General features: G+C 48.4%; 1 protein-coding gene across 2 annotated transcripts in view; it reads left to right on the forward strand.

The window, feature by feature from the left end:
• Positions 1 to 26,415, forward strand: part of LOC142463472 (uncharacterized) — a 233,811-nt gene that overhangs the window by 139,099 nt on the left and 68,297 nt on the right. For both annotated transcript variants that reach the window (XM_075566294.1, XM_075566301.1), the window contains exons 10-12: positions 6,630 to 6,690; positions 10,061 to 10,208; positions 22,063 to 22,145. In XM_075566294.1, coding sequence (XP_075422409.1) covers positions 6,630 to 6,690; positions 10,061 to 10,208; positions 22,063 to 22,145 — 292 coding nt within the window. The remainder of the gene's footprint in view (positions 1 to 6,629; positions 6,691 to 10,060; positions 10,209 to 22,062; positions 22,146 to 26,415) is intronic.

The following is a 26,415-nucleotide window of genomic DNA, read 5'->3' on the forward strand; positions in this document are numbered from 1 at the left end:
TTACATAGTAGAAGAGGTTAAAAAAATATATATGTCCATCACGTAAAACCAGGGGTGCGCAAACTTTTTCATCTTGGCCCCCCTGCCTGCTCTCCCCCTGCTCGTGCCCCACAAGTACACAGTACATTGATACAATTTACATGAAGCATGTTTGTAAAATAATGCAATACTTCCAAGATATGCCACCCAAATACGTATTATGTTCATGACTTGTGCATTCTTCAAACCATACTAAAATGAATTACACAGATGCAAACTATGATACAGATTGAATGGGTCGAGCGGCTCTATTCTGGTTTCCAAAGGGTTCAATTCTACAGCCGCTGGGAGCTGAGGTCAGATAGTGGAGCTCTGCCGAATCCTCTCTAAGAACCAGATAAGGAAAACAATGAGTGAATCACAAATAAATGTTTAGTCTAATTGAAGAAAAAACACATTCAGTAGAATTCATGTAAGAATTGACTTGGGGCTGAAAAATATCATACTTCTCATCTACCTATCTATCTATACAGTGCTCGACAAATCCACTCGCAACACGCCAGGGCGAGTGCATTTTGACCGCAGGCGATCCGTCATGGCCGCCTAATCAACATGCGCTTCTTAACGCCTATTTCCCTGCAATTTGGAGCCGTCGCGCGCCTAAAGTTTGAAAACCCAACCCCCTGATTGACCGAGCCCTCCTCCTTCCTCCCCCCTTCGTGACTCTTGTGCGACGCCTGCAGGTGCTGAAGGCGCCTTCTCCCTCCCAGCACCCGCAGTCTCACAGCTCCGCCTGTCCCACTGCACCACCGAGCCGCCTTCTCCCTCACAGCACCCGCAGTCTCACAGCTCCGCCTGTCCCACTGCACCACCGAGCCGCCTTCTCCCTCACAGCACCCGCGCTCTCACAGGTCTCTCACAGCCTGTCCCACCGAGCCGCCTGTCCCACCACACCATCGTCTGTCCCACCGCACCACCAAGCCTCCTGTCCCACCGAGCCGCCTGTCCCACCGCACAATTGAGCCACCTGTCACGCCGCATGCCGCACTGCGCCGCTTGTCCCACCGCACCGCGGCGGCCTGTCCTACCAAACCACCTGTCCCACCACACCACCGAGTCGTCTGTCCCACCATGCAGCCTGTCCCACAGAATCGCCTGTCTCACCGTGCCACCTATGCCACCGCGCCGCCTGTCCCACAGCCCCACCTGTCCCACCTCATCGCCATATGCCACACCGCACCATGCAGCCTGTCACGCCGAGCTGCCTGTCCCACCGCCTTCTGTCCCACTGAGCCGCCTGTCCAAACGAGCCGCCTGTCACACTGCACCACGCTACCTGTCCCACTGCACCACCGAGCCGCCTGTCCAACCGCAATGCCGAGCTGCCTGTCCCACCGCACCGCCGCATGCTCCATCGCACCACGCTGCTTGTCCCACTGCACCACCGAGCTGCGTGTCCCAACACACCTCTGAGCCTTCTGTCCCACCACACCACCGAGCCGCCTGTTCCACAGTGCAGCCTGTCCCACCGCACACGCCGTCTGTCCCACCGCACTGCGCTGCCTGTCCCCCTGGAAGACTGGACAGGGGGGAGGTATGTGGCGGTTCTTCAATTTTACATTTTCTCATTTACTAGCCTTAGGCACCGTGAAAGGGAGAGAGGGATGCACTAGAGCAGCGGGTGCTGGCACATGCGGTGCCTCTCTTGGCTACCCAGTCAGTCACCCACCCAGTCACCCACCGACACAGTAGGTCACCCACCCAGTCAGTCACCCACATAGTCAGTCACCCACACAGTCAGTCACCCAGTCAGTCACCCATCCAGTCAGTCACCCACCCATCCAGTCAGTCACCCACCCACCCAGTCAGTCACCCTCCCAGTCAGTCACCCATCCAGTCAATCAGTCACCCACCCACCCAGCCAGTCAATAACCCGCCCAGTCAGTCACCCATCCAGTCAGTCTGTCACACACCCAGTCAGTGTCACCCACCCAGTCAGTGTCACTCACCCAGTCAGTGTCACTCACCCAGTCAGTGACCCACCCAGCCAGTTTGTCACCCACCCAGCCAGTCACCCACCCAGTCAGTCACCCACCCAGTCAGTCCCCCACCCAGTCAGTCACCCAGCCAGTCAGTCACCCTGTTACCCAGTCAGTGACCCTCCCACCCAGTCAGTCTATCACCCACCCAGTCAGTCTATCACCCACCCAGTCAGTCTGTCAGCCCACCCAGTCACCCACCCTGTCAGTCACCCACCCAGTCACCCACCCACCGAGTCAGTCATCCACCCAGTCATCCACCCAGTCAGTCACCCAGTCAGTCACCCAGTCAGTCATCCAGTCAGCCACCCAGTCAGTCACCCAGTCAGTCAGTCACCCACCCATCAGTCAGTCACCCACCCAGTCAGTCAGTCACCCACCCAGTCAGTCAGTCAGTCACCCACCCAGTCAGTCAGTCACCTACCCAGTCAGTCAGTCAGTCATCCACCCAGTCAGTCAGTCATCCACCCAGTCAGTCAGTCAGTCATCCACCCACCCAGTCAGTCAATCATCCACCCACCCAGTCAGTCATCCACCCACCCACCCAGTCAGTCATCCACCCACCCAGTCAGTCATCCACCCAGTCAGTCATCCACCCATCCAGTCAGTCATCCACCCAGTCAGTCATCCACCCAGTCAGTCATCCACCCAGTCAGTCATCCACCCAGTCAGTCATCCACCCAGTCAGTCATCCACCCAGTCAGTCATCCACCCAGTCAGTCATCCAGCCAGTTAGTCATCAAGCCAGTCAGTCACCCTCCCAGTCAGTCACCCATCCAGTCAGTCAGTCACCCACCCACCCACCCAGTCAGTCAATAACCCGCCCAGTCAGTCACCCAACCAGTCAGTGTCACTCACCCAGTCAGTGTCACCCACCCAGTCAGTGTCACTCACCCAGTCAGTGACCCATCCAGCCAGTCTGTCACCCACCCAGCCAGTCACCCACCCAGTTAGTCACCCACCCAGTCAGTCACCCACCCAGTCAGTCACCCACCCAGTCAGTCACCCACCCAGTCAGTCACCCACCCAGTCAGTCACCCTGTTACCCAGTCAGTGACCATCCCACCCAGTCAGTCTATCACCCACCCAATCAGTCTGTCAACCCACCCAGTCACCCACCCAGTCAGTCACCCACCCAGTCAGTCTGTCAACCCACCCAGTCAATCACCCACCCAGTCAGTCACCCACCCAGTGACCCACCCACCGAGTCAGTCATCCACCCAGTCATCCACCCAGTCATCCACCCAGTCATCCACCCAGTCAGTCACCCAGTCAGTCATCCAGTCAGTCACCCAGTCAGTCACCCAGTCAGTCAGTCACCCACCCATCAGTCAGTCACCCACCCACTCAGTCAGTCATCCACCCAGTCAGTCAGTCAGTCATCCACCCAGTCAGTCAGTCAGTCATCCACCCACCCAGTCAGTCATCCACCCACCCAGTCAGTCATCCACCCACCCAGTCAGTCATCCAGCCAGTCAGTCATCCAGCCAGTCAGTCACCCTCCCAGTCAGTCACGTGACGTCATGACGCCGGAATGCAGGTTAGGGGGGCGCGGGAGTGAGGGACCGCCGGTAGGGGGGCGCAGGGAAAAAAGTTTGCGCCCCCCTGCATTAATATGATGGAAATATTTGATTTGAATGTTCCTGTGTTGCTCCTCCAGTGTGAAGCAAGCACAGCATAGGAACTTTGCAGTACATTTATCAAGCTTTTACTTCATTGCTGTACTGTGACAAATGGACTACTGAATTAATCATTTTTCCAAAATCTGTATCAATATTTAAATATCTAATCTTCCATTAAAGGTCAACCCACAATATATTATAAGGGTGTAATATATTATAGAATGCGTGACTATATTTTATTAATAATAATAGTAATAATTCAATGGAAAAGTATAATTCAAGCATAGTGCAAATGTCACTGTGCTGTGGCCAGGCTATGTGCATTGGCTTACATAGAGATTTGTTATACAAACTACGATGATCTATGTGTGGGAGGTACAGTATACTCACTGCATGCCAGGTGCTCAATGTCTATTTTCTTTCCACTGACTGCTGCATAGTACAGTATGTATCACCTCTATTGTGTAGAAGCGCACATTGGGCCATTATTAAAGGAAGAAATTCACAGCAATTCATCAGTTCCACTGAGTTGGTCACTTTTACTAAAAGGTCCTGTAAAGCCTTCTTAGCCGATAAAATAGCAATATTTTGTAAAACAATTTAAGAATATACTGTAACTTAGAACCTTAATCGGTAAGGTTTAATGCTGTCGATTGCTGTACATTCGTGCAAAGGCAGGCCCTAAGCAAAGCCATAAGCACACTGATCAAACACAATCTCCTATGTACACCTATTTTGAGGTATATAAGGTTATATAAGTTTAGTGCCTTATGACTGTTTTTGAACTTTGCTTCAAAATTCTGAAAAACACTCGTTGTCCCTCTTTTGAAAGTACAATCGAATGGGCATAGGTTGGTGGTAGGACAAAAACGTCAACAAATCGTGTTCCACCAGCCTCTTTAAGGCTCATTTCTGTTCTCCCTACAGGAGTTATTTTTGTTCTACCAATCATGGGGGCACGTGCTCTACTCACAGGTTCTGTTCTTTTTTTTATGGTACATCGTTGTATAGAGCACCTTTGGGCTTCTCTATTTCTGAGCAAAGGAGAAGATTTGTCTTAAGTCCTCTAATACCTTGATACGTACGTTTTGCCAGTAGGAAGCAAGCAGGTGTGGGCTTACCTGTGGTCCTAGCCTTTGTCGTAAAATTATGTCCCCTGTATTTCTGTTTTCAGCAGCAACCCTATGCCCTTGTTCTGACTTTACCTGAAGGGAATCTCGCTGCAGTCACAGGATTTCGCTGTGGGGGCGACGGGTATAGAAACAAGGCTGTGCTGGTGACACCTACTATTGATATGTTTAATATGATCTTTATAATAACATAAAATTCTCTGTAGAGAATTCTTTTGTTACTAAATTTTAAGCAAGGTTTGCATGTCTCCTCTATGATTGTATGTGTACTTAAGAAGCAAGTAAGTGCTTTATTTTGTTCCCTTTTAGAGTGTATAGAGAGTAAGAAAAAGTTTTTGTATTTTTTCTGACCTTACCTTGTTCTGACCTTGAGTGTGGCCTGCTTCTGTTGCATTAGATTCTGCTTTTTAGGATAATTAGCCATTTATCTTACGAAGTAACTTTTTGGGCCTCCAACCTGCCATTGAGTTAGGCTATCAGCCCTGCTACTGACTATCTTGAGCCGTAGACTCTGCTGCTGCCTGTCCAGGGCTGTCGGTTTTGCTGCTCCTTGTTCATAGCCATGAGCTCTCCTGCTCCTGATCCAGAGTTGTGGATTCTCCTGCTCCTGATCCAGAGTTGTGGATTCTCCTGCTCCTGATCCAGAGTTGTGGATTCTCCTGCTCTTGGTCCTGAGCTGTGGGTTATCCTGCTCCTGGTCCAGAGCGGTGGGCTCTGCTGCTCCTGGTCCAGAGCTGTGGGTTCTCCTGCTCCTCGTCCAGAGCGGTGGGCTCTGCTGCTCCTTGTCCAGAGCCGTGGGCTCTCCTGCTCCTTGTCCAGAGCCGTGGGCTCTGCTGCTCCTTGTCCAGAGCTGTGGGCTCTGCTGCTCCTTGTCTTTATAACACACTGTAGAATATGTTGGCACACTAGAAATAAATGGTAATAGGGCAGAAGACACTGTTTACATCAGGGACACTATTTCTCCCTGCCTTCCTCATGTCTAGCTATAAGGGAAGATTGCCTCTGGGGAGTAAGCACTTAGGACCGTATTCACTAAGCTCAATTAGCCTGTTTAACGTGAAGTTACCCTAAGTTAACGCCTGTTAATCGTAACATACTATTCACAAAAGCAAAAAACATGACGTTAATTACTTATGTAAAAAGCATGGCCTTATTTATAACAGCTGTAATTCTAAATGATATGCAAAGGAGCTCATTACAGCCTAAAGGTTATTCATCCCATATGGCTGAAGGAGCGGCACAGTGAGTAAAGGCATTGACTTTGAAATAAAACAACGACATTGAGTTTGATGCAGCAGAACCTGGTTCATATGCAGCTCCTTGTGACCTTGGATAAGTCACTTTAGTCTCCCTGTGCTTCCGGCATCAAAAACATAGATTGTAAGCTCATCTGGGCAGGGGCTGGGTTTGTCACAGTCTTATGTACAACACTGCTTAAGATGCACTATACTGTAATTGTGAAGCGCTTTGAGTCCCATTGGGAGAAAAGTACTATTTGAAATAAAGTTGTTGTTATTATTATTATTATATTCACCAAGCTCCATTAAAGTTAAAGCCAGGAAACATATTCCATTATTTAAGTCATGCCTTACTCTGGTTTTACTCCCATTTTAATTCTCTAGAAGCCAGGCAGGAAAAGTGCACTCTTTTTTCTATGTAGAGATTGTATTAATGATATTGCGTAAATTAAATGTCTACATGTGTAGAGCATGTTGCTGAATTGCATTCATTGTGCTTCTGTTTTTGTTCTATTTCTTTAGACCCTTCACAGAACAGAGAGAATAATTCATGGCAATCTGCGTATTCACTAAGACTGTGTAGCGATATTTTGCTAATATTTTTTTTTAATCTTTCTACAGAGTCGGAACTACAGTAGTTGTGAACAGCATCAATTCTTCCTTTCTAGTGTTGGTCAAATCAGTAAGTAAATAATTTTAGAATAGAATAATCAACGAAGGCGCAGACGCACTAAACTCAGTTGGCCCAATAAACGTTAATTAATCTCAGTTATTGTAATGTACTGGTAAAGCTATATTCACTAAAGAAAGTAACGTAGTGGTTAATTTAGGTTAATGTCCCATTAAGATTATCATGTTAATAATAACGGATGTTAGTGCAAAATTATATGGAAATCAGCTGTTATCATGAACACATTCTACCCACTAAACTCCAGAGTCAACAAGGCTGAATAACACAACGTTAAATAGGTCAGCGCTAAACTTGGCGTTAGCTACTGTATGACTTTTTACCAGGTGAATACCTACTATAGTAGGTAAGAGTTCATTCAATTAACCTTGATCAACTTTGTAATATAGTAACCCTTTAGTAGACAAAGTAGTCATGGACAAGCCATGACTAGCTGACCACTGAAGGCTACATCGGGGTTAATACATACCTCTTACTAACTGTCCCCTCCCCCCATCCCTCTGCTTAAGGCTCCGGCCCCAGTGGTCACAGCTGCACGCGTGCCGGAGCGTCTGGTGGCGCGTGCTCCCTTTTCAGCCGCGACCTGTGGTCTGCGGCTGTGCTTGAAGTGGAGAGCAAGAGATCCGATGGGGGGGGGGGGATGTTTATTTATTTATAAAATATTTTACCAGGAAGTAATACATTGAGAGTTACCTCTCGTTTTCAAGTATGTCCTGGGCACAGAGTTAAGACAAATAATACATGGTTACAAATACAGTTACATAAGTGAACAGGGTATACATTATATACAAGACATTGCATGCACAGTTAAAGAAAATATATATTATGGGCGTATGAGACAGTTACAGACTAGATTAAAATGTGAGACAGCCTTAGATTTGAAAGAACTTAAACTGGTGGTGGATGTGAGAGTCCCTGGTAGGTTGTTCCAGTTTTGGGGTGCATGGTAAGAGAAGGAGGAACGGTCGGATACTTTGTTGAGCCTTGGGACCATGAACAGTCTTTTGGAGTCTGATCTCAGGTGATAAGTGCTGCATGTGGTAGGGGTGAGGAGCTTGCTCAGATAGCTGGGTAGCTTGTCCATAAAGAATTTAAAGGCAAGACAGGAAAGGTGAACTTTGCGCCTAGACTCTAGTGATGACCAATCTAGTTCTTTGAGCATTTCACAGTGATGTGTGTTGTAGTTGCATTGGAGAACAAAACGACAAATTGAATTGGGGTGTCAAGTTTGCTAAGGTGGGTTTGAGGTGCCGAGCCATATACTATGTCTCCATAGTCAATAATTGGCATTAGCATCTGCTGTGCGATACGCTTTCTGACCAGGAGACTTAGGGAGGATTTGTTCCTGTAAATTACCCCTAGTTTGGCATAGGTCTTGGTTGTCAGGGTGTCAATGTGCATCCCGAATGTTAAGTGGGAGTCAAACCATAAGCCCAGGTATTTAAAACTAGTGACAGGGGTTATTGTGGTGTTAGCGTTGGTTCTAATCTGGAGCTCTGTCGCTGGAAGCTTTAAAAATGTAGTCTTGGTCCCAAATACCATTGTTACAGTCTTGTCAGTGTTTAAAAACAGTTTGTTTTGGGAAATCCAGTTTTCGAGTCTCAAAAAGTCAGACTGAAGTATGTGTTGAAGGTTAGAGAGGCTATGGCTGTGTGCATATAGGATTGTGTCATCTGCATACATGTGTATTGAGGCTTCCTTACAAGCTGTGGGAAGATCATTAATGAACACCGAGAAGAGTAGGAGCCCCAGAACAGAGCATTGCGGGACACCACAGGTGATATCCAGGGGGTTGGAGATAGAGCCTGAGATGGACACATGTTGGGATCTACCTGATAGGTAGGACTGAAAACAGTTTAAAGCATGCTTCCCTATTCCAGAGCTCTGGAGTTTGTTTAGCAGGATAGCATGATCAACTGTATCAAAAGCCTTTGCAAAATCTAGGAATAGTGCACCAGTGAGTTGGCCCCGTTCCATTCCACACATGATTTCATTGCAAACTTTTAGCAGGGTAGTTACGGTGGAGTGTTTGGGACGAAAGCCAGATTGGAATTGGCTAGGGAAATTTGTCTTGGTATAGTAATCGCTTAATTGGGAGTGGACACATTTTTCCATGACTTTGGATAGAATTGGGAGAAGGGAGATTGGCCTGTAGTTTGAGACAGTGTTTTTGTCCCCACTTTTGAAGATTCGGACAACTCTGGCAGTTTTCCAGGTCTTAGGGATATGGCCTGCAGACAGGATAGAGTTGACTATGGAAGCAATTGGTTTGGCAATGGCTGGGGAACCAAGTCGTAGGAACCTAGATTGTAGTAAGTCGGGTCCACATTGGCAGCTTAGTTTTAGTTTGAGGAGCGCTTGTGTAATCTCCTCTTCAGATACTGGGCCAAATTGAAAATTGTGGGCAGTGTTGGGAGGGGGTGGGACTATGTGGGTACTCCCAGGATGAGATTCAGGTTTGTGGTTTGGGCTGCGTTTCGCTAATAAGTTAGTGGCACACCCCACAAAGTAATCATTGAATGCATTTGCAATGTCAGTGGGGTTTGTCAGAATAATATCCCCCTTAGTGATATTAATTGGTTGTTGATGGTTAGAAGGCTGGAATATATTGTTGATAACCTTCCAGAAGTTAGCTGGGTTTGATGTATTTTGGTGGAGATTGTCTGAGTAATATTGTGCTTTTGCGTGCCTTGTTTGTCTTGTGTACATGTTCCGCAGGCATCTGTAGTGATTGAGATCCTTGGTAGTGCCAGTTACTTTGTAGCTTTTCCACAAGGTATCCCTGAACTGGTAGAGTGCAATAAGGTCAGTTGTAACCCATGGAAGGTGGGCCCCCCGTATCCTTATTTTGCGTAGTGGAGCATGGGTATCGCAGAGTTTTAAGAACTCTGATTGGAAATAGTCGAGAGCAGAATCAGGGTCGGGAATTAAATCGATTCTATGCCATGGGCAGTTGGTAAGGTTATCCAGAAACTGTTGTGGGTTAAAGTTTTTAAATGTTCTAGTGAGGAGAACTTTAGGGCTTGAATGTGACCCCTTTGCTGCGTGCTTGCACTACTGGGTGTATGACAGAACTTTCAACAGTAATGTGGAAGGTGGTAGTGGGGCCAGGTTTGGGAAGAAATATGAGGAGCTCTGTTTTTTGACATGTTGAGTAAAGTCCCTTCCCTGCAAAGCTTATAACCTAATTTATGGGGGCTGGAGCTTAGGGAGGCAGTATCAGGTCATGGATCTGCCCCGTCCTCCCCCCCACCCCCCAAAAAATAGTACTGTTTTTAAAGGCCACTGCCATACACCAAGATAATGTGTTTTTAATGTTCAGAAGATGTAATTTTAAACTATGGTCTATTTTATTCTTTCCTAGGGGAGATGTCTGATAGTGGTACAGCTCCCACACGAGAGAACGTCTACTGATTCTGGTGCCATGAGAAATTACTGTTCTCTTCTCAAGAAGTTTCCCACTATCCCATTGCTCATAGAGAGAAGGAATTACTCAGATTACTCTTTTGAAAGTAAGATGATTCTTATCTTATACCGCATGGGAAATGGTGTGCTTAGCTCTATTGTCCTGCATTTTCATCTAAATGGACAGGTAAAGTATGAGAAAAGACATTGTAGTCTACATAATCAGCAATGCAGAGCTGTAGTAAATTGGAGAAGACTCATTTTTGACCCGTTTATCACAACGTACCAAAAAACTAAAGAGTCCCTTATACTGTAGATGTTGTAATACAAGAGCATTCAAAACAATTGTTTACATTTTTGAGATCTAGAAAGAGCAGCATGACTAGATTTATAGAGATGCATGAGATACCTGGGAACTATGCTAATTTGGATATGCAAAGTACATTCAAATAAGCAATTTCCCAGGTGGGCAGCTCTCTGTCTCGCTCACCCTCTCCCGCCCTTTTAGGTAAGAGATACTTAATACGAGTCATGTTATTTCAAGTAACACGATGCAGTGCTAACTTAACATGGTGTTATGTCATTGCTGATGAGATATAACGGCTGTTTTGGAAACTAGCTTTGAGGATATGCTTTAACCTCAGAGAAAATATCGTCCATTAATGATATTTTTAATGTCCCATTATTAGCACGGAGTTAACGGACCTCTCTGGTCCTGGGACTTAGTTGAGCGTTCTACAGAACAGAGAAAACACAATACAGTATTGTACTTTAACTAGTCGGTAAATAATGGCTGTTCATGAAGCTATTTCTTATTCATACAATTTATTTAATTAAATGAGGCAAACTGAACCACATTCATAAAGAGTCCTTAAAAAGAGCAAGTACTGGTGGTTCGATTGTATAATTTTTTAGTTTTAACAATGTATTTAAACATATTTTATTTTATCATTTCCAACAGCAGCAAAACAACAACACATTTCATGCTAATCCCATTTAGTCATAATATTCATATTTATGAATCTAATAAAGTAATAGTTGAGTATGTTTCAGAAAGGATTCTGGGGCATCTGTATCAAGGCAAAATAGTATAGTACATAATATATATGTAGCCCTTTTTGTGAACCCCTGCACAAAGGAACTACTGATGCTGTGTTCTACCTGCGGCTTCAGGAGCTCTAAGCCTCCGCTGTTGGGGAGCCTGGGGTCATACCCTCACTTATCATGGTGCAGCGCCTCCACTCACATAGGATCCCCATAGTAGAGGATCTACCCTGAGCAAGAAAACATAACAATCGTATTGTGCAACAGGCAACCTTTTACTTTTGATACTAACTAATGGAATCATGCAGAGTACACATAACATGCATAAGACCCTTATACTCTACAATCACAACATAATACACTGTGGCTCGGCCACACCTTAATAGGGATAATGTTCTGTACACAGGTGGCTCTGCCACTCTCCCAAGGAGTATGTCCTGCAACTAGCATCTGTATAGAATAGTTTGCTGGCACACTAGTGCCCCCAATTAGTTAGTGGGAGGCGGGATCAGCGCCTGGTGACCGGTGTAGGTGCACTTGTTGACTAACGATACCTCCCGGTCACTACGGTGACCCACCACTTCACAAAGGGTCCGTAGTGTTGCTCCAGCCTTGCGCCGACACTCCGCTATGCTGTGTGGTCTGTTCTCCAGACCAAGATGGCGTCCGCGACTCCGGCAGCTGCACCCGCACTAATGGGATATGTCCCTAACTGCTACGGCCGTCCCTACAAAAGCGGCACCCTACGATGACAGGGGTAATACTCCTGGGGGCTGGGGAATGTATCTGACCTAAGCGGAAGGGTCACTGACCCTCCGCTCGCGCACACGAGGTTCCGCCACCTTCCTCCTTCACCTCTCACTCGTGTCTCCCACCGCCCACACGCTTCCTGTCTCCCTCCTTCCAGAGTCTCGCACCCTATTGGTCCTCAGCCTCAGCTGACTCTCCCCCAGTTCAGAGTTCAGAGTGCAACCCCCAAAGTCCCTCCAGATTGGTTGCCTTTCGCGCGCTTCCCTCACGCATGCGCAGCCTGACTATTCACACAGTGACCTTACTGGCAAAAGAACAGTATGGCGCTTCCTTTATTAGTGACAGCGCGGAACCCTATATATATATATGCATACACATCCTTACATTCTCCCCTCTCCAGAATCCAACGTCCCCGCTGGACTACCTATACAACATATATGAACTTATTTACACAGTCCTCTCTTCCCTAGATTAGGTTACACATTTCATTGAACAGTACCACCATAGATTGCATTCTATGCCGAGCCCACTGCTGAGCCTCATAATGGGGTGCCCCAAATTGATCGTATGCCATTCGCATGGGAGGCTGACTGGTTCTTTGACTTCGCCGAGGTTGATTCTCCTCGTCTTCCTCTGCAAAGTATCCAGTCTCAACTGGTGTTTCCACCTCTACCCTTGAGGGGTTTTCAGCATTAGTAAAGTCTCTCTGGGATGTGAAACATGGGCTTTGTGGATCTAAGGGCTGACTCACTGAAGTCAGATTGTCGATGTTCGGGCCAAGAGGCTCTTTACCCGTGGCTCCTTCGGGAGATGCCCCCGCGGCCGGAAGGCCCCTTTTAGAGGTTCCTTCCATCGGATCCTCAGAGGTGGCAAATTTTACAGTCTCTAGGCCATCCTCTGGGTTTTCAACTCCTCCATCTATTGGCGTAGCGGGTAATTCCAACTCGTCGTTCCCTACTTGAGGTATGGGAAGCAGGTGATTCCTATGCCACACTTTTACGCGGCCTTCGGAGTCTTTGATCCGATACACGGGAAGGCCAGGCATCTGTGACTCCACCTCGTACACACCCTCCCGCCACCGGTCCGCCAATTTATGTTTCCCAGGAACACCTAAGTTGCGTAAGAGGACCGCGTCCCCGGGTTGGATTTCCTTGTGACGTACTTTGTGATCGTAACGTCTTTTATTTCCCGCATTCAATTGCGCTGCCGTTCGTTCAGCCAATTTATAGGCCTGCTGCAGACTGTCCCTTAGCCGCTGTACGTATTGGAAATGCGTTCTATTGGATACCCCATCGGTAGATATCCGCAGTCGCACATCCACCAGTAATCGTGCTTCTCTTCCGAACATCAAAAAGTACGGGGTGTACCCGGTGGACTCATGCCGGGTACAATTATAAGCATGTACCAATGTCTCCACGTGCTTACTCCACTCCGTCTTTTGTGGGCTTGTCAGAGTTCCTAACATGTCTAACAAAGTGCGATTGAACCGTTCGGGCAAAGCATCCCCTTCGGGATGGTACGGGGTGGTACGTGACTTGGCAATGTTCAGTAGTGTAAGCAATTCCTTTATCAGTGTACTATCAAAGTCCCTGCCCTGATCAGAGTGAAGACGATTTGGTAATCCATAATGAATGAAATATTTTTCCCACAGGACTCGGGCCACCGTTACGGCCTTCTGATCTTTCGTAGGGAACGCTTGGGCGTACCTGGTGTAGTGGTCGGTGATCACGAGAACATTGCTAATGCCCCGGCTGTCGGGCTCAATACAGAGAAAATCCATACACACCAGATCCATGGGGCCCGAACTTTTCAAGTGTGCCATGGGAGCCGCCCTGGTGGGCAGTGTTTTCCTTTGTAAGCAGCGATTACACCTTCGACAATGCTGCTCCACAGACTCTCTCATCCTAGGCCAGTAGAACCTATCCTGTAGTAGCCCAAATGTCTTATCAATGCCCAAGTGGCCGTGGTTATCGTGAAGGGCCGAAGGACCATAGTCCTCAAGCGTTCCGGTAGAAACAGCTGACGCCGATCGGGATGGTTATGATATGGTATCACCCGATATAACAAACAATTGTCCATTTCGAACTTCCCAAACTCATTCAACAGGAGTTTCACCAAGTCTTTGGGGGCTTGCTTAAGTATAGAAGGATTATCTTGTTGTACCGCTTAACGGGCCAGCTCCACTATGGGGTCTTGAGTTTGGTAGTGCACTAGATCCCTCCACGAGATGATATTATCTTCCGTGATATTCATCCCTTCTCGACCTTGATAGGCCCGAGGAATGGCTCGCGAGTGGCATCCCAAAGAGTCAGCAACCCGTAATTCCGAGAATGCTACCTGATTGTCGACTACCGCAGCCACGGAGCAGAGAGCACGGATCCCTGGACCCGGTATTTCTTCCCATACTTCCTCATCAGGGGTAGATTGAAGGCCAGGTCGACGAGACAGGGCGTCGGCACCTATGTTGGTGGGTCCTGGTTTGTATTTAAGGTTGAACCTGTAGTTGGCCAGGGCAGCTAACCAACGGTGTCCCGTGGCGTCCAATTTGGCGGACGTATTTATATATGTCATGGGGTTGTTGTCCGTGCGTACTTCGAACTGTACCCCATACAGGTAGTCGTGCAGCTTGTCCACCACTGCCCATTTTAGGGCCAAGAATTCCAGTTTATGGACCGGATAGTTCTGCTCACTAAGTGTCAAGCTTCGGCTCACATAGGCCACTGGACGTAGCCCCGTCTCATACTTCTGATGCAATACAGCTCCCAGCCCACTAAGGCTAGCATCTACATGTAGGACATATTCCCGTTCTGGGTCCGCATAGGCCAAGACCGGGGCCTGAGTGAGGCTAGTCTTTAAGTTCAGGAATGCCTGTTCACATTCGGGGGTCCATTTCTCCCCAAAGGGTGTCTGCGCCGTGACCCCCTTTCTCTCGGTTTCTCCTGGATATACCTTTAGAAGATCGTTCAACAGCTTGGCTTTGCTGGAGTAGCCTTCCACGAACCGCCGGTAATAGCCACAAAATCCCAAGAACGACCGCAACTCTTGGATATTATGAGGCCTAGGCCAGTTCACCACCGCCTCTATCTTCCCGGGATCGGTGGACACCCCTTCGGCCGATACGATGTGGCCCACATACGTCACTGAGGACCGACAGAATTTACATTTGTCCAGAGACAGTTTGAGGCCCTCCTCCTGAAGTCTATCCAGTACCTTCATTAGTCTCTCGGAGTGTTCTTCTAGAGTTCGCCCGAACACTATAATGTCATCCAGGTACACTAAGCATTCTTGCGGGTTCAGGTCTCCGAGAGTCTTTTCCATTAATCTCTGGAACGTGGCGGGTGCCCCACAGATCCCTTGCGGCATGCGGGTGAACTGATAAAACCCTAATGGGCAGATGAAGGCCCGTCTTTTATTGGTCCTCCTGGCCCATGGGTACCTGGTAATACCCTGACCTGAGATCGAGTACGCTGAACCATGTACTTCCCGTCAGAGCGTTCAGTAGATCTTCGATTCGGGGCAGCGTGTACTCATCGGGAATGGTGCGGGTATTTAGGGTTCTGTAGTCCACGCATAGACGTACGGTCCCGTTCTTTTTGCGGACTACCACGATGGGTGATGCGTAAGGACTTCGGGATCCCTGCACGATCCCAGCCCTCTCCATTTCGGCGAGTAACCTCCTCACTTCGTCTACGTCCCGTGGTGCGAGCCGTCGGGAACATTCCCGGAAGGGAGTAGCATCGCTCATTCGGATGGTGTGGCGGGCACTGCGGCTGCACCCCACATCCATGTCACTGGTGGAGAACACCTGTCGGCGCTTTTGTAACTCGATCCACAGCCTTTCCCTCCATTCCTCTGGGAGCGGAGAATCTCCAAAGTCGAATTCTAGCCGGGATCCGGAGGTAGGACCATAGTTACGGGGACGCCCCGTTACGCCCTTCTCTTCGGGGGTCACTGGGTATATTCTGCCCAGCGGCTGGCGCCGATCAATGCTCATGGGATATGGGGAGATGTTCCGCACGTATACCCAGGTGCGCTCCGGGATTTTTCCAGGCCACTTTTTGACGGAGGCCAACACCTCGTAGCCCAGCCGGTGCTCATCCTGGGCCACACTTTCTAGGGAGAAGAGCTGATCCTCCGGGCGTCGGTCCGGGTAGTGACATGCGGCGACCATCATTCTTTCTTCCCCCGGGGGAATTTGAGTTAGTCCCCACTCTTGGCTATAGAGCATCCCATGCTCCTCTTCAGTCGCGATTTTGCCACAGACCTCTTGGAGGGCGGGGCAGGCGGCTAGGGCCAGCAGCGGGGCTTCTCCCGCCTCTTGCAAATACATGCGGAACACCGCGCGCACAATGTCAGCGTTAGTACCCAAGATGATCGGAGCGCTGGGGTGATCCTGAGGTTCAGGGCACACTAAGGCCTCCACTTCCATGGGATGATGTTTACCAGTGTTCAGTTGGGGAATGTCTAACTGCACCTTTACTACGCCGTCTATGGGGTAATCCTCATGACTCAATCCCCTCAGTCGCAAGGCATCCGCAGAGAGCAACGGTAATCGATGTAGGTGTTGGTCGTAGAAGGGCCGGTATACGATGGTCACCTGAGATCCCGTGTCCAGCAATGCGGCGGCGTAGATGCCCTCGATAACTACCCGAATAATGGCGGCGGGGCCGATTCGGCTGCTTGGGGATGGCGGCGACGCCTCTCCATCCTCCAGGGTCTTGCACGGCATCGACTGCGCGGGCCGGGACGCCGTTTTCCGTAAGGTGTGGCAACGGGCACGCAGATGTCCCATCTTTCCACACGCGTAGCACTGAATTTGGCTGAGGTAACTCTCGCTTCTCCCGGTTGGTGAATTTCGCCCGGTCGGGAGACGAGGCCGGGGCGTCACTGGTGCGCTGGCATCCTCGGGGTCGGGGTCCCCAGGTTCGGGCACGTCGGCCTTGGGTTCCACTTTCTTGACTTCCTTACTTCCGGGCGGGGGCTTTTTCCCAGGGGCCAGGTCACGTCCTAACAACACCGTCTCGTGCGCTTGGACCCGATCCATTAGGTCGTGAAACGATAAGGCTTGCCCGGGCGTTAGGCAGCTACTGACCCGCACCGACACGGGGTGTAGGGGTAGGAGCCCCCTCAACAGCTGAGTGGTGCGCAGTCCATTGGCTTCTATCCTTGGCAACACGCCCTTCCTCACCAGATTCCATAAGTCCAGGTGTAGTCGCCTGAGGAAGTCGGATACCATTTCCCCTTCCTTCTGGGCTAACGCATGGAATTTGGCCATCAACGCATAAGTATCCACCGGAGCCCCATACGCCTTTGTCAGGCAGTAGATGAGATCTGCTGCATCAGCCTCCGGGTTGTCATCTCGGTAGTAGTGCACCATGTGGGACGCGGGGGGCCGTAAGCACTCAACGATGCGTTGTCTTCGGACCGCGTCCGTGCAGGTCCATTCAGGCAGTACCTGTTCTGTATGATCCAACCAGTCCTCTATCCCTACTTCCCCTTGGGGCGTGGGTTTCTCACCGGAGAAGGCCTTTAACTTCCTATACTGGAGCGACTGGGTTGTGTTGTGGAGAGCGGCTGCTATCGCGGGAATAGAGGTGTCTCCCGGTAAGCTATCCCCGACTGCGGGGTAAGTGTCCAGTCTTGATAGGCTAAGTCGGTTGAGGCCAGACCGCAGGCCTGGCGGGGTGGACGAGGAGCCTAGGTTCAGGGCTGCCGGCCAGCGAGGTTGCAGGCCACGGTCAGGGGAGTGGTCTGGGCCCCCAGTCGTGGCACCTACTGTGGGTGTATACTCTCTCTGTGGGGTGGACGTGGCCAGGGGCGCAGAGGTGTCCACCTGGACTATGGGGCAGCGCACCCCCGGGGCCTCGAGCAGCAGCAGTATACGGGGCAAGGCCTCGGGGCATATATCTTGTTCAGTGGCATACAAGACCCGGCGCCAGGCCTGGTCGCGGTCATAGAAATGGTCTTGTACTTGGGCATTGTCCAGGAGCGGGAGCTTTCGGACCTGCTCGGTCACTGTACCTAACGAGATCGTGGCGGGGACATGGCCCAGCGCGAAAGCACGATTCAAGGGAATCCCGCGCTGCTGGGCCCACTTGCGCACCTCGAGCGCCGAGGGCACCGACATGATGTGGGTTGGTTGCACAATAGAGAAAAATGTGGGGGCACCCCAGGTTTAAGTCTCTCAGCAGCGCCTCCAAATGTAGCCCTTTTTGTGAACCCCTGCACAAAGGAACTACTGATGCTGTGTTCTACCTGCGGCTTCAGGAGCTCTAAGCCTCCGCTGTTGGGGAGCCTGGGGTCATACCCTCACTTAACATGGTACAGCGCCTCCACTCACCCAGGATCCCCATAGTAGAGGATCTACCCTGAGCAAGAAAACATAACAATCGTATTGTGCAACAGGCAACCTTTTACTTTTGATACTAACTAATGGAATCATGCAGAGTACACATAACATGCATAAGACCCTTATACTCTACAATCACAACATAATACACTGTGGCTCGGCCACACCTTAATAGGGATAATGTTCTGTACACAGGTGGCTCTGCCACTCTCCCAAGGAGTATGTCCTGCAACTAGCATCTGTATAGAATAGTTTGCTGGCACACTAGTGCCCCCAATTAGTTAGTGGGAGGCGGGATCAGCGCCTGGTGACCGGTGTAGGTGCACTTGTTGACTAACGATACCTCCCGGTCACTACGGTGACCCACCACTTCACAAAGGGTCCGTAGTGTTGCTCCAGCCTTGCGCCGACACTCCGCTATGCTGTGTGGTCTGTTCTCCAAACCAAGATGGCGTCCGCTGCACCCGCACTAATGGGATATGTCCCTAACTGCTACGGCCGTCCCTACAAAAGCGGCACCCTACGATGACAGGGGTAATACTCCTTGGGGCTGGGGAATGTATCTGACCTAAGCGGAAGGGTCACTGACCCTCCGCTCGCGCACACGAGGTTCCGCCACCTTCCTCCTTCACCTCTCACTCGTGTCTCCCACCGCCCACACGCTTCCTGTCTCCCTCCTTCCAGAGTCTCGCACCCTATTGGTCCTCAGCCTCAGCTGACTCTCCCCCAGTTCAGAGTTCAGAGTGCAACCCCCAAAGTCCCTCCAGATTGGTTGCCTTTCGCGCGCTTCCCTCACGCATGCGCAGCCTGACTATTCACACAGTGACCTTACTGGCAAAAGAACAGTATGGCGCTTCCTTTATTAGTGACAGCGCGGAACCCTATATATATATATGCATACACATCCTTACATATAGTACAGTTTTTTTGCCTTGATACACAGACCCCTACTGTACTGTATGTAACACAGTCTCTTGGTGGTAAAACTGATAAAACAAAGCAAGCAGGAACAGCAGATTTATCAAATGAAAAAATCCCATTGTTTTAAATGGGATGTTACAGTGTTTCTTTGATTAACCTGGTGATGTAGTTTTGCAGCTGGGGATGTTGATGCATTAGCCCCAGGTGCAAAGAAACTGGGGCAATAGCTGAGGTTACCAGACATGTTGAGAAGGAACTGTACTTGCCAAAGTTTATTATAATACAACAACTGTCATTGTTGTTTCAGTAAATCTAAGCTGATTGAAACCTCTCACTCTTTGCAGCCATTTTTCATTGCTTTAATTTACTCAGCTCTATCACTGCAAGTTTGTATTGATACCGCCTTTGATTCCTCAATTGTTCTGCAACAAAATCAATGTGATTAACCTATTCAGTACTAGGCATTTAATACTGTGGGGCCCTATTCAGGTAGCTTCGATAAGATCACTGCCATAACGATCGGTTTTACATGTTGTTACCTCACAGTAAAATTTGTGTAAAAATGGTATTCAGTAAGATTTTACGCTTGGTGGATACCGTTTGGTACAAACATGCTACACTGATAGACAGCAGTTTTTTTTTTCAGAGATCTTACCGTGCGATCTGCTTGCAGTCTGTAAGAGTTGCGCAGAGAGCTGAATCTCCCTGCACAGCTCTTACAGGTGATCACACTGTTTTTCTTTGAATTTTATTAACATATTATTGAAGCAGGGGGTCTCTGGAGCTGACCCGCATTCATTTCAGGTTCCTGCTTCCTGAGTTACAGGCCTTCGTGGGGGAGACCGGTATCTCCGCGAAGTTTAAACTTGCCGGAGATACTGGTACCCCATACTGGGGCCTGTACCTCGGTAAGCAGGGGGTCCCCGGAACTGAAATGAATGTGGGTCAGGTCAAGAGACCCCCGCTTCAATAATATGCTAATAAATTTTTTTTTTTAAAGCAGTGATTCATTATCTTAGCGGCTAACCATACAGTATCTGGATACTAGCGAATTTGCTCATTAAAAATAAAACATTAGCCAGCAATTCAATAGTAAATAAAAGTTGTACTTACCCCTGCGAATATGAAGGCCCTTTTCATTCATCTTCATCCTCCTTGTGCGCCTGCTCCTCCACGTTTTCCATGGCAAGAACAATAAAATTAAAAAATAACTACTGGCCAGTGACCCCTTAATCACCTTAGTGGTTATTAACCGCAATGGTAATTAAGATGTTAATGCCCCATCATCGTCCCCCGCTACCAACCCGGGAGACCTAACCACGTTCCCCGGGGCAACTACCCCCATCTCCCACCCTCTTTACCCCCATCACTACACATACAAATGGGCAAAAGCACTAGTAGACAAATTTGGCTGATAGCACTTTTGCCCATTTGTTTAAGAAATCCCCCATTCATACACCATAAAATAACATTGACATTATAGTACAATGCATGACACGGTAGGCAATAAACCCATTGATTGTCACTGTGGTAACCTATGCCGACACTGGGGACACAGATTGCCACAATGGCAATGAACGAGCAACCTAAAAAAAAAAAAAACATCAAAAAAATTAAACAAACATTACAATGAAATAAAAACAAACATTTGCCAAAAAATGCATTCATTGTAAATGTGGTTACCGATGAGTTATAGATATACACATTGCCAATCAATGGACATCCTAAAAAAAAAACCACAATTTAAAAAAATACAATCAATGTGTATCTTACCTTTGCCGGGATGAAGATTCATCCAACTTCGGCACCAACACTTGACCCTCACAATCGTCAGTTGCTGGCAGAAGAGGCTTCAGTGAGTAGATATTCTTTCTTTTCTTCTTTCTTCTCTTTAACAGGTCCAGGAGATGTTGATCCGCCATCTTTTTGGGGTCAAATGAGGTGTGACAGGCCTTATATAAATGGTACATCCACCAATCAGATTGATGTATTTACCATGTGAAGGCTTCCCTTTTTTTGGAGTAATGTGACGTCACTTTAAAGGGAGGAAAGCCATCCAATCAGCTAGCAGACGCTTCCTTCCCTTTAAGGTGACGTCGGATCACCCCCAAAAAATGGGAATCCATCACATGGTACATCCACCAATCCGATTGGTGGATGTACAATTTGTCAGTCAAATGATATATCGCAGGCCTTATATACGTCTCATTTGACCCCAAGATGGATCACGGTGGATCAACATCCTAGAGTTGCTAAAGAACAGAAAGAAGACAAGGATGAAGATTAGAAGAAAAGAAAGAAGATAGAAGATCTACTCACTGAGGACTCCTCTGCAAGCAACTGAGGATTGTGGACTTATCATGCTATTCTTCAAGATGAGCATCATTGTTTCATGGGACAAGAGCAGGTGTCGCAGTTGGATGTTTAAATCAAAGCTATCGGAATAGCAGTTACTGTCAAAAAATGCAGGTTTGAACATTTTTGAGCTACCGCTTGGTTTCTCTGGGCGTGGGTGCTATCGATCGGTAGAAGCCGTTTTCAAGTGGTTTGACATGTTATCGGAGCCCTCCATATAGACACACAGGCAAACTTGCTTGAAAAGTGTTTTTAGCAGTCGATAAGTCACTTATCACAGTCTACTGAATAGGCCCTGTATGTCTATTCTGTGATTTATGATATTGTGCTTTTAAGCCTAAATTTGAAAATACAGTATATTCCATATTTATTAAGTTATTAAAATGGTTCATGGCTGAATACTTCAATATAATTTAACTCAGGCATGTGTAGCTATGTGAGACTGAGCTGTCATAGAGTATGATGCAAGAAGCAGGATATACTTTTATAAAAGGTGAAATATGCTAAATGAAACGTCAATTACATGTGACTTCTTTACTCAGGGCCTATTGTACTACCACGGACATCATATTCGGCATCATACATACCAGCATCAAATCAGATACACAGGAGACCAAGACCCCAGGTAAGACATTCATCTTTATGTGAAGTACACGTCTTTGCTGTGCACTTACATGAATGTATATACTGTATCTGTGTACTGTATATATACATTTATATAGCTAGAGACACTTACGGGCCTATTCATTGAAGTGAGAGAAGAATTGACTTTTTGAGCAGTATCTTGCTGTATAAATGCAAGTCAATACCGTGAGGAAAATGTTATTTAAGTACACTTTAAACTGAGGTATTTACTTAGTATTCAAAAAACGTGCAAGATAGGAACTTACTGCTGATTGCAATTTTATTTGGACTCGATGCTGGCACGAGTGATAATTTAGATATGAAAATATGTATAGACAAATCCTGCCACAAGTAGAGAATGTCATACAGTAGTTATAAGGTGGAGAACGAGCTTTATTCAGCTATTATTATTTTAATAGTATTACAAATATACACTTTAGGGTTTCTGCTTTTCGGAAAATCATTTTCACCCTGTCACCCTGTCATTATCCAATATTAGTAAATTCCAGTTTCTGTAGAATATCACAACGTTGATTCCACTGGGAGTTGCATTTTCCTTCGTTAGGTTTTGTCACTAAAAACAGAAATGTTTTAGTAGTACTGGCCAAGCTTTAATGCTTGGCCCGTTGATCTTGTACTGTATCTGTATGCATTTGAACAAATCCCCTGTCTAACAACCTCTTGGTAAATGTTGCCTCATTAGAGCAGTTGCGTCTTACCCAGAGAAATTGCCCCACCATTATACAATTTACCTGGGAGGGAGGACGTGCGTTGGATATATTAAATACATTAGTAGTTGCTGTTCCGTTCCTGAACAACTCTGTAATTAAATTACCATCAGGGTATTTGGGTATCTCTTCTAGTGTGTGTGCATGTGAAAAAATAAAATGGGTAAAATTAGTCTAGGTTGGAAGTACTGAAAAACATTTCACATAATGTTCTGGGTTATGGAACATTTGATGTCAAAATTCCAAGCTCTGCTGCTATTTCAGTTTTTACCAACTGCAAGCCAACTTTAGTGCTATTTTCCAAAACCTTGGAGAGCTAACAATGAAAAAGGGCAAAACTGTAATCAATAACTGGTCATTTATAATGTTCACTTTCATTATAATTCAAATTGCATGCAAAACCAGTCCTTGTGTGTGTAGCTCTCTTTCCCCTTAATAAAGAGTCTACCGGCACTGCCGTTACCTGTTGGCTCCCAGAAGGCCAGAGCCTCTGCCATGGGGAGCCTAGGGTGATCAGATATCCACCTCGGTGCAGTGCCTCCACCTGAAAGGGATCCTGATGCAGCAGGATAAGCCCCTCCCAGGAACAATACCAGTAATACACACATGTCTGTATATATGTAGCCAGGTTACCTTTTTCTCCCCTCGACCCCCCAGGGAGCCTCCGTGGCCACGGACGCTGTCGGGTACTGCCAGAGGCAAGCGGCAGACCCGACGGCCATTCAGGAGGGTGGGGACCGAGGAGGGAGCTCGCCGGAGTGCAGGAGATCTCCGGCGGCTCTTGCACAGGGCGCCGCCATGTTGTGCAGGGTCGCGCATGCGCAGTAGGTCCCCGGCGGCCCAGATAGCTTGCGCATGCGCAGGGAGAACCCTAGAGCCAGGGAACAGTTGCGTGAGGGCAGGGAAAGCGCAGGAGAGTCGCGCGAGAGTAGGGACAGCTCAGGAAGGGTTGCGGCGGCCATTAGGAGTTAGTGTAGGCAGAGGGGAGGAGCGCACGCGGCCCCAATGTTATTGTAAGGGCCTCGGGACTACAATTCCCATGAGGCTTAGGGCCAGGCACACCAGGTGGGACAGTGTGGCCAATGAGGGCCAAGAGTCTGAGAGGAATTGGATACATTTCGCGGGCAGAGAGCTGCGTAGTCAGTTGGAGCCAGGGAGCTGTGAGGGAAGCAAGGGTGCGGGGAGTGAGTGCAGCTCCTGCATCCAGATAGGTACCCACACTCCAGGTAGGCCCCAACTCCCCACCAGGTTAGTGGGTAATTTATAAGGGACGGCCCTAGATAGGGAGGTCACCCTTAGGTGTGTAAGGTGCAGGTTTTGCAGTGCCACAGCGGGTAATGCTGTGCGCACTGGCAAATAGGCACAGAGTGTGTGCAGTGGATTATTGCTGCGGGTATCCAGGTGGCTGTGTACAATTGCCAGCGGTGTGTGTGTCGCTGCATGTGCTGGGCGCAGTTTGTGCAGCGTGTGTGAATGTCTGCAGGCTGACGGTGAGAGCGGTGTGTCTGCTGCAGGCTGTTAGTATCTAGGAGTAGCGAGTAGCTAGATGTTAGGGAGGATTAGGGACTTGGGTAGCTAAGGGAGAGGGGCAGGTTATTACTCCGCAGGCCCTAGGAGTTTTCCCCAAGCCAACCCAGGTTGCGGTTCATCAGGGACAGGCCCTAGGTTAGGGTTCCTGTCACTTTAGGGATAGATAGGGATAGCGGCGGTTGCTGTTCCCGTGATTCGGTTGCTGTTACCGGGAGACGGTTGTGTTCCCGTGAAGCGGTGGGACCCTCGTTGGGGTTCCTGGAGAAGTACCTGGATAGGATCAGACGGATGCATCGCACGTCTGACCCTTTGAGAAGAGTGTTGCAGGCCCGAGCATCGGAGTGCTCGGAAGGTACCTCTGTATTATATGTGCACCAACAGGCCTATTAGTTCATAGTGACTGCGCAGTCACCCACGACCTCCGTAGGAGTACGGGACAATGGGTGGGGATTACCGGACACTGGGTGGGAACACCAGACATGGGGCAGGAGGTGATACGGTTATAGCATACGGTTATGATGTTGTGTAATGTCTTATATGTGTGTTAGTAAAGTGTTGGTTCATTCAGTAAACCTGTTATCCATAATACTGGTGTATGTGGTTTCTGAGTGGGTTCCTATGTTAGGGTCATTCTACACTTCCCTAGAATCCTACATAGGTGGAGGCGCTGAAAGAAGATTCGTTCCAGAGGATTCACCCCAGGCTCTCATTAGCGGAGGCTCAGACCTCCTGTGAGCCTGCAGGTATACGCACCACACCGGTAACACTACATGTTCTACTCACCCACACTATATATGCGATTGGGTGGGGTGGAATACCTGTTACATATATAATAACAATCTTTACTATGAACCATAAACAGTACCCTGTACCACACAGTATAACAACCCCAACTCTGTACCACCAATGAGTGTCCCCACAATCATTAGGTGCAAGGCACTAATACCCTGATATCCTTTTCCCCAATGTCCGGGTCCACCCAAGAGTGTAGGGAGTAGCGCTACCCCGTGAGTTGTTGGTGCCCTTTGTGAGGTACCAACTCACTGTCGATGCAGCCGACTTAGAGATGGAGATCCGCTGATCCAGCGATGTCACCGTCCGCCTCTGTGTTGGGTGGTCTCCGGTAGGGTCCCACCTTTGAGAGTCTCTGTATGTAGATGTTCTGGTCCCAGACCACAGGCCGCTATCACCGCGCGGCGTCTTCCTCTGTGTCCATGACACTACTCAGTAAATGGGGAAGTATACCTATCTAGGGCCTTCCCTGAAGCAACCACAAGCTCACTTGAGTGGAGCCTATCTGGGACCTAGGGGGGTACTCTGATGTAGTCTGAATGCCACTGACACTCAGACCCTACCTTCCCCTTCTCTGTCCTGGCTCCGACTGGCGTGGTCCCTCTGAGCGAGCCAAATCTATCAATCTGATCGCAGGGGATTCCGGACGCGTGATTGGCTGCTGCCACCCATGTGTCTAGCAGCCCCAGGAGCTGCTGGGATTGTAGTTTCCCTGCAGAGTACTTCTATAATTGCCGTCGCTGTGTAACTGCTCTGCGCATGCTCGAGGTGTGCCAAGATGGCCACCGCAACCCAAGCCTGCACTGCGCATGCGCAAGCAGACGCAAGATGGCTGCCTGTGCCGAGGAGCCCCGGCGATGCATTCGTCTCCTTTACAGCCCACAACTACCCCCGCAGCTACCGGAAATAAGGGGGAGCCGAGGGAAGCCCAGCGGGGGACCTGGCTACATGTATATAACCTGTAACACATTTTTGCAAGGCACTGTGCCTAGAATTTGGTCAGCATTTTGCATTGGCGTTTCACAGAAAAACTTCACTGCAAAGTGTCCGGGTAAGTACTGAGATTGCAGGTCACAAAGATATAATATATTCTAGTACTTAGTGGTAGGTGAGACCCAACTGGTAGACATATAAACAAATACACTATTTATATCAGTAGTGGTAATATTCAATCAGCTATGCTCCTCTATAGAGATCTGTATGCCCCTATCAGTGTCAGAA

The sequence above is a fragment of the Ascaphus truei genome, chromosome 1 (genome assembly GCF_040206685.1).
Source record: "Ascaphus truei isolate aAscTru1 chromosome 1, aAscTru1.hap1, whole genome shotgun sequence".
In the NCBI taxonomy this organism is placed as follows: domain Eukaryota; kingdom Metazoa; phylum Chordata; class Amphibia; order Anura; family Ascaphidae; genus Ascaphus; species Ascaphus truei.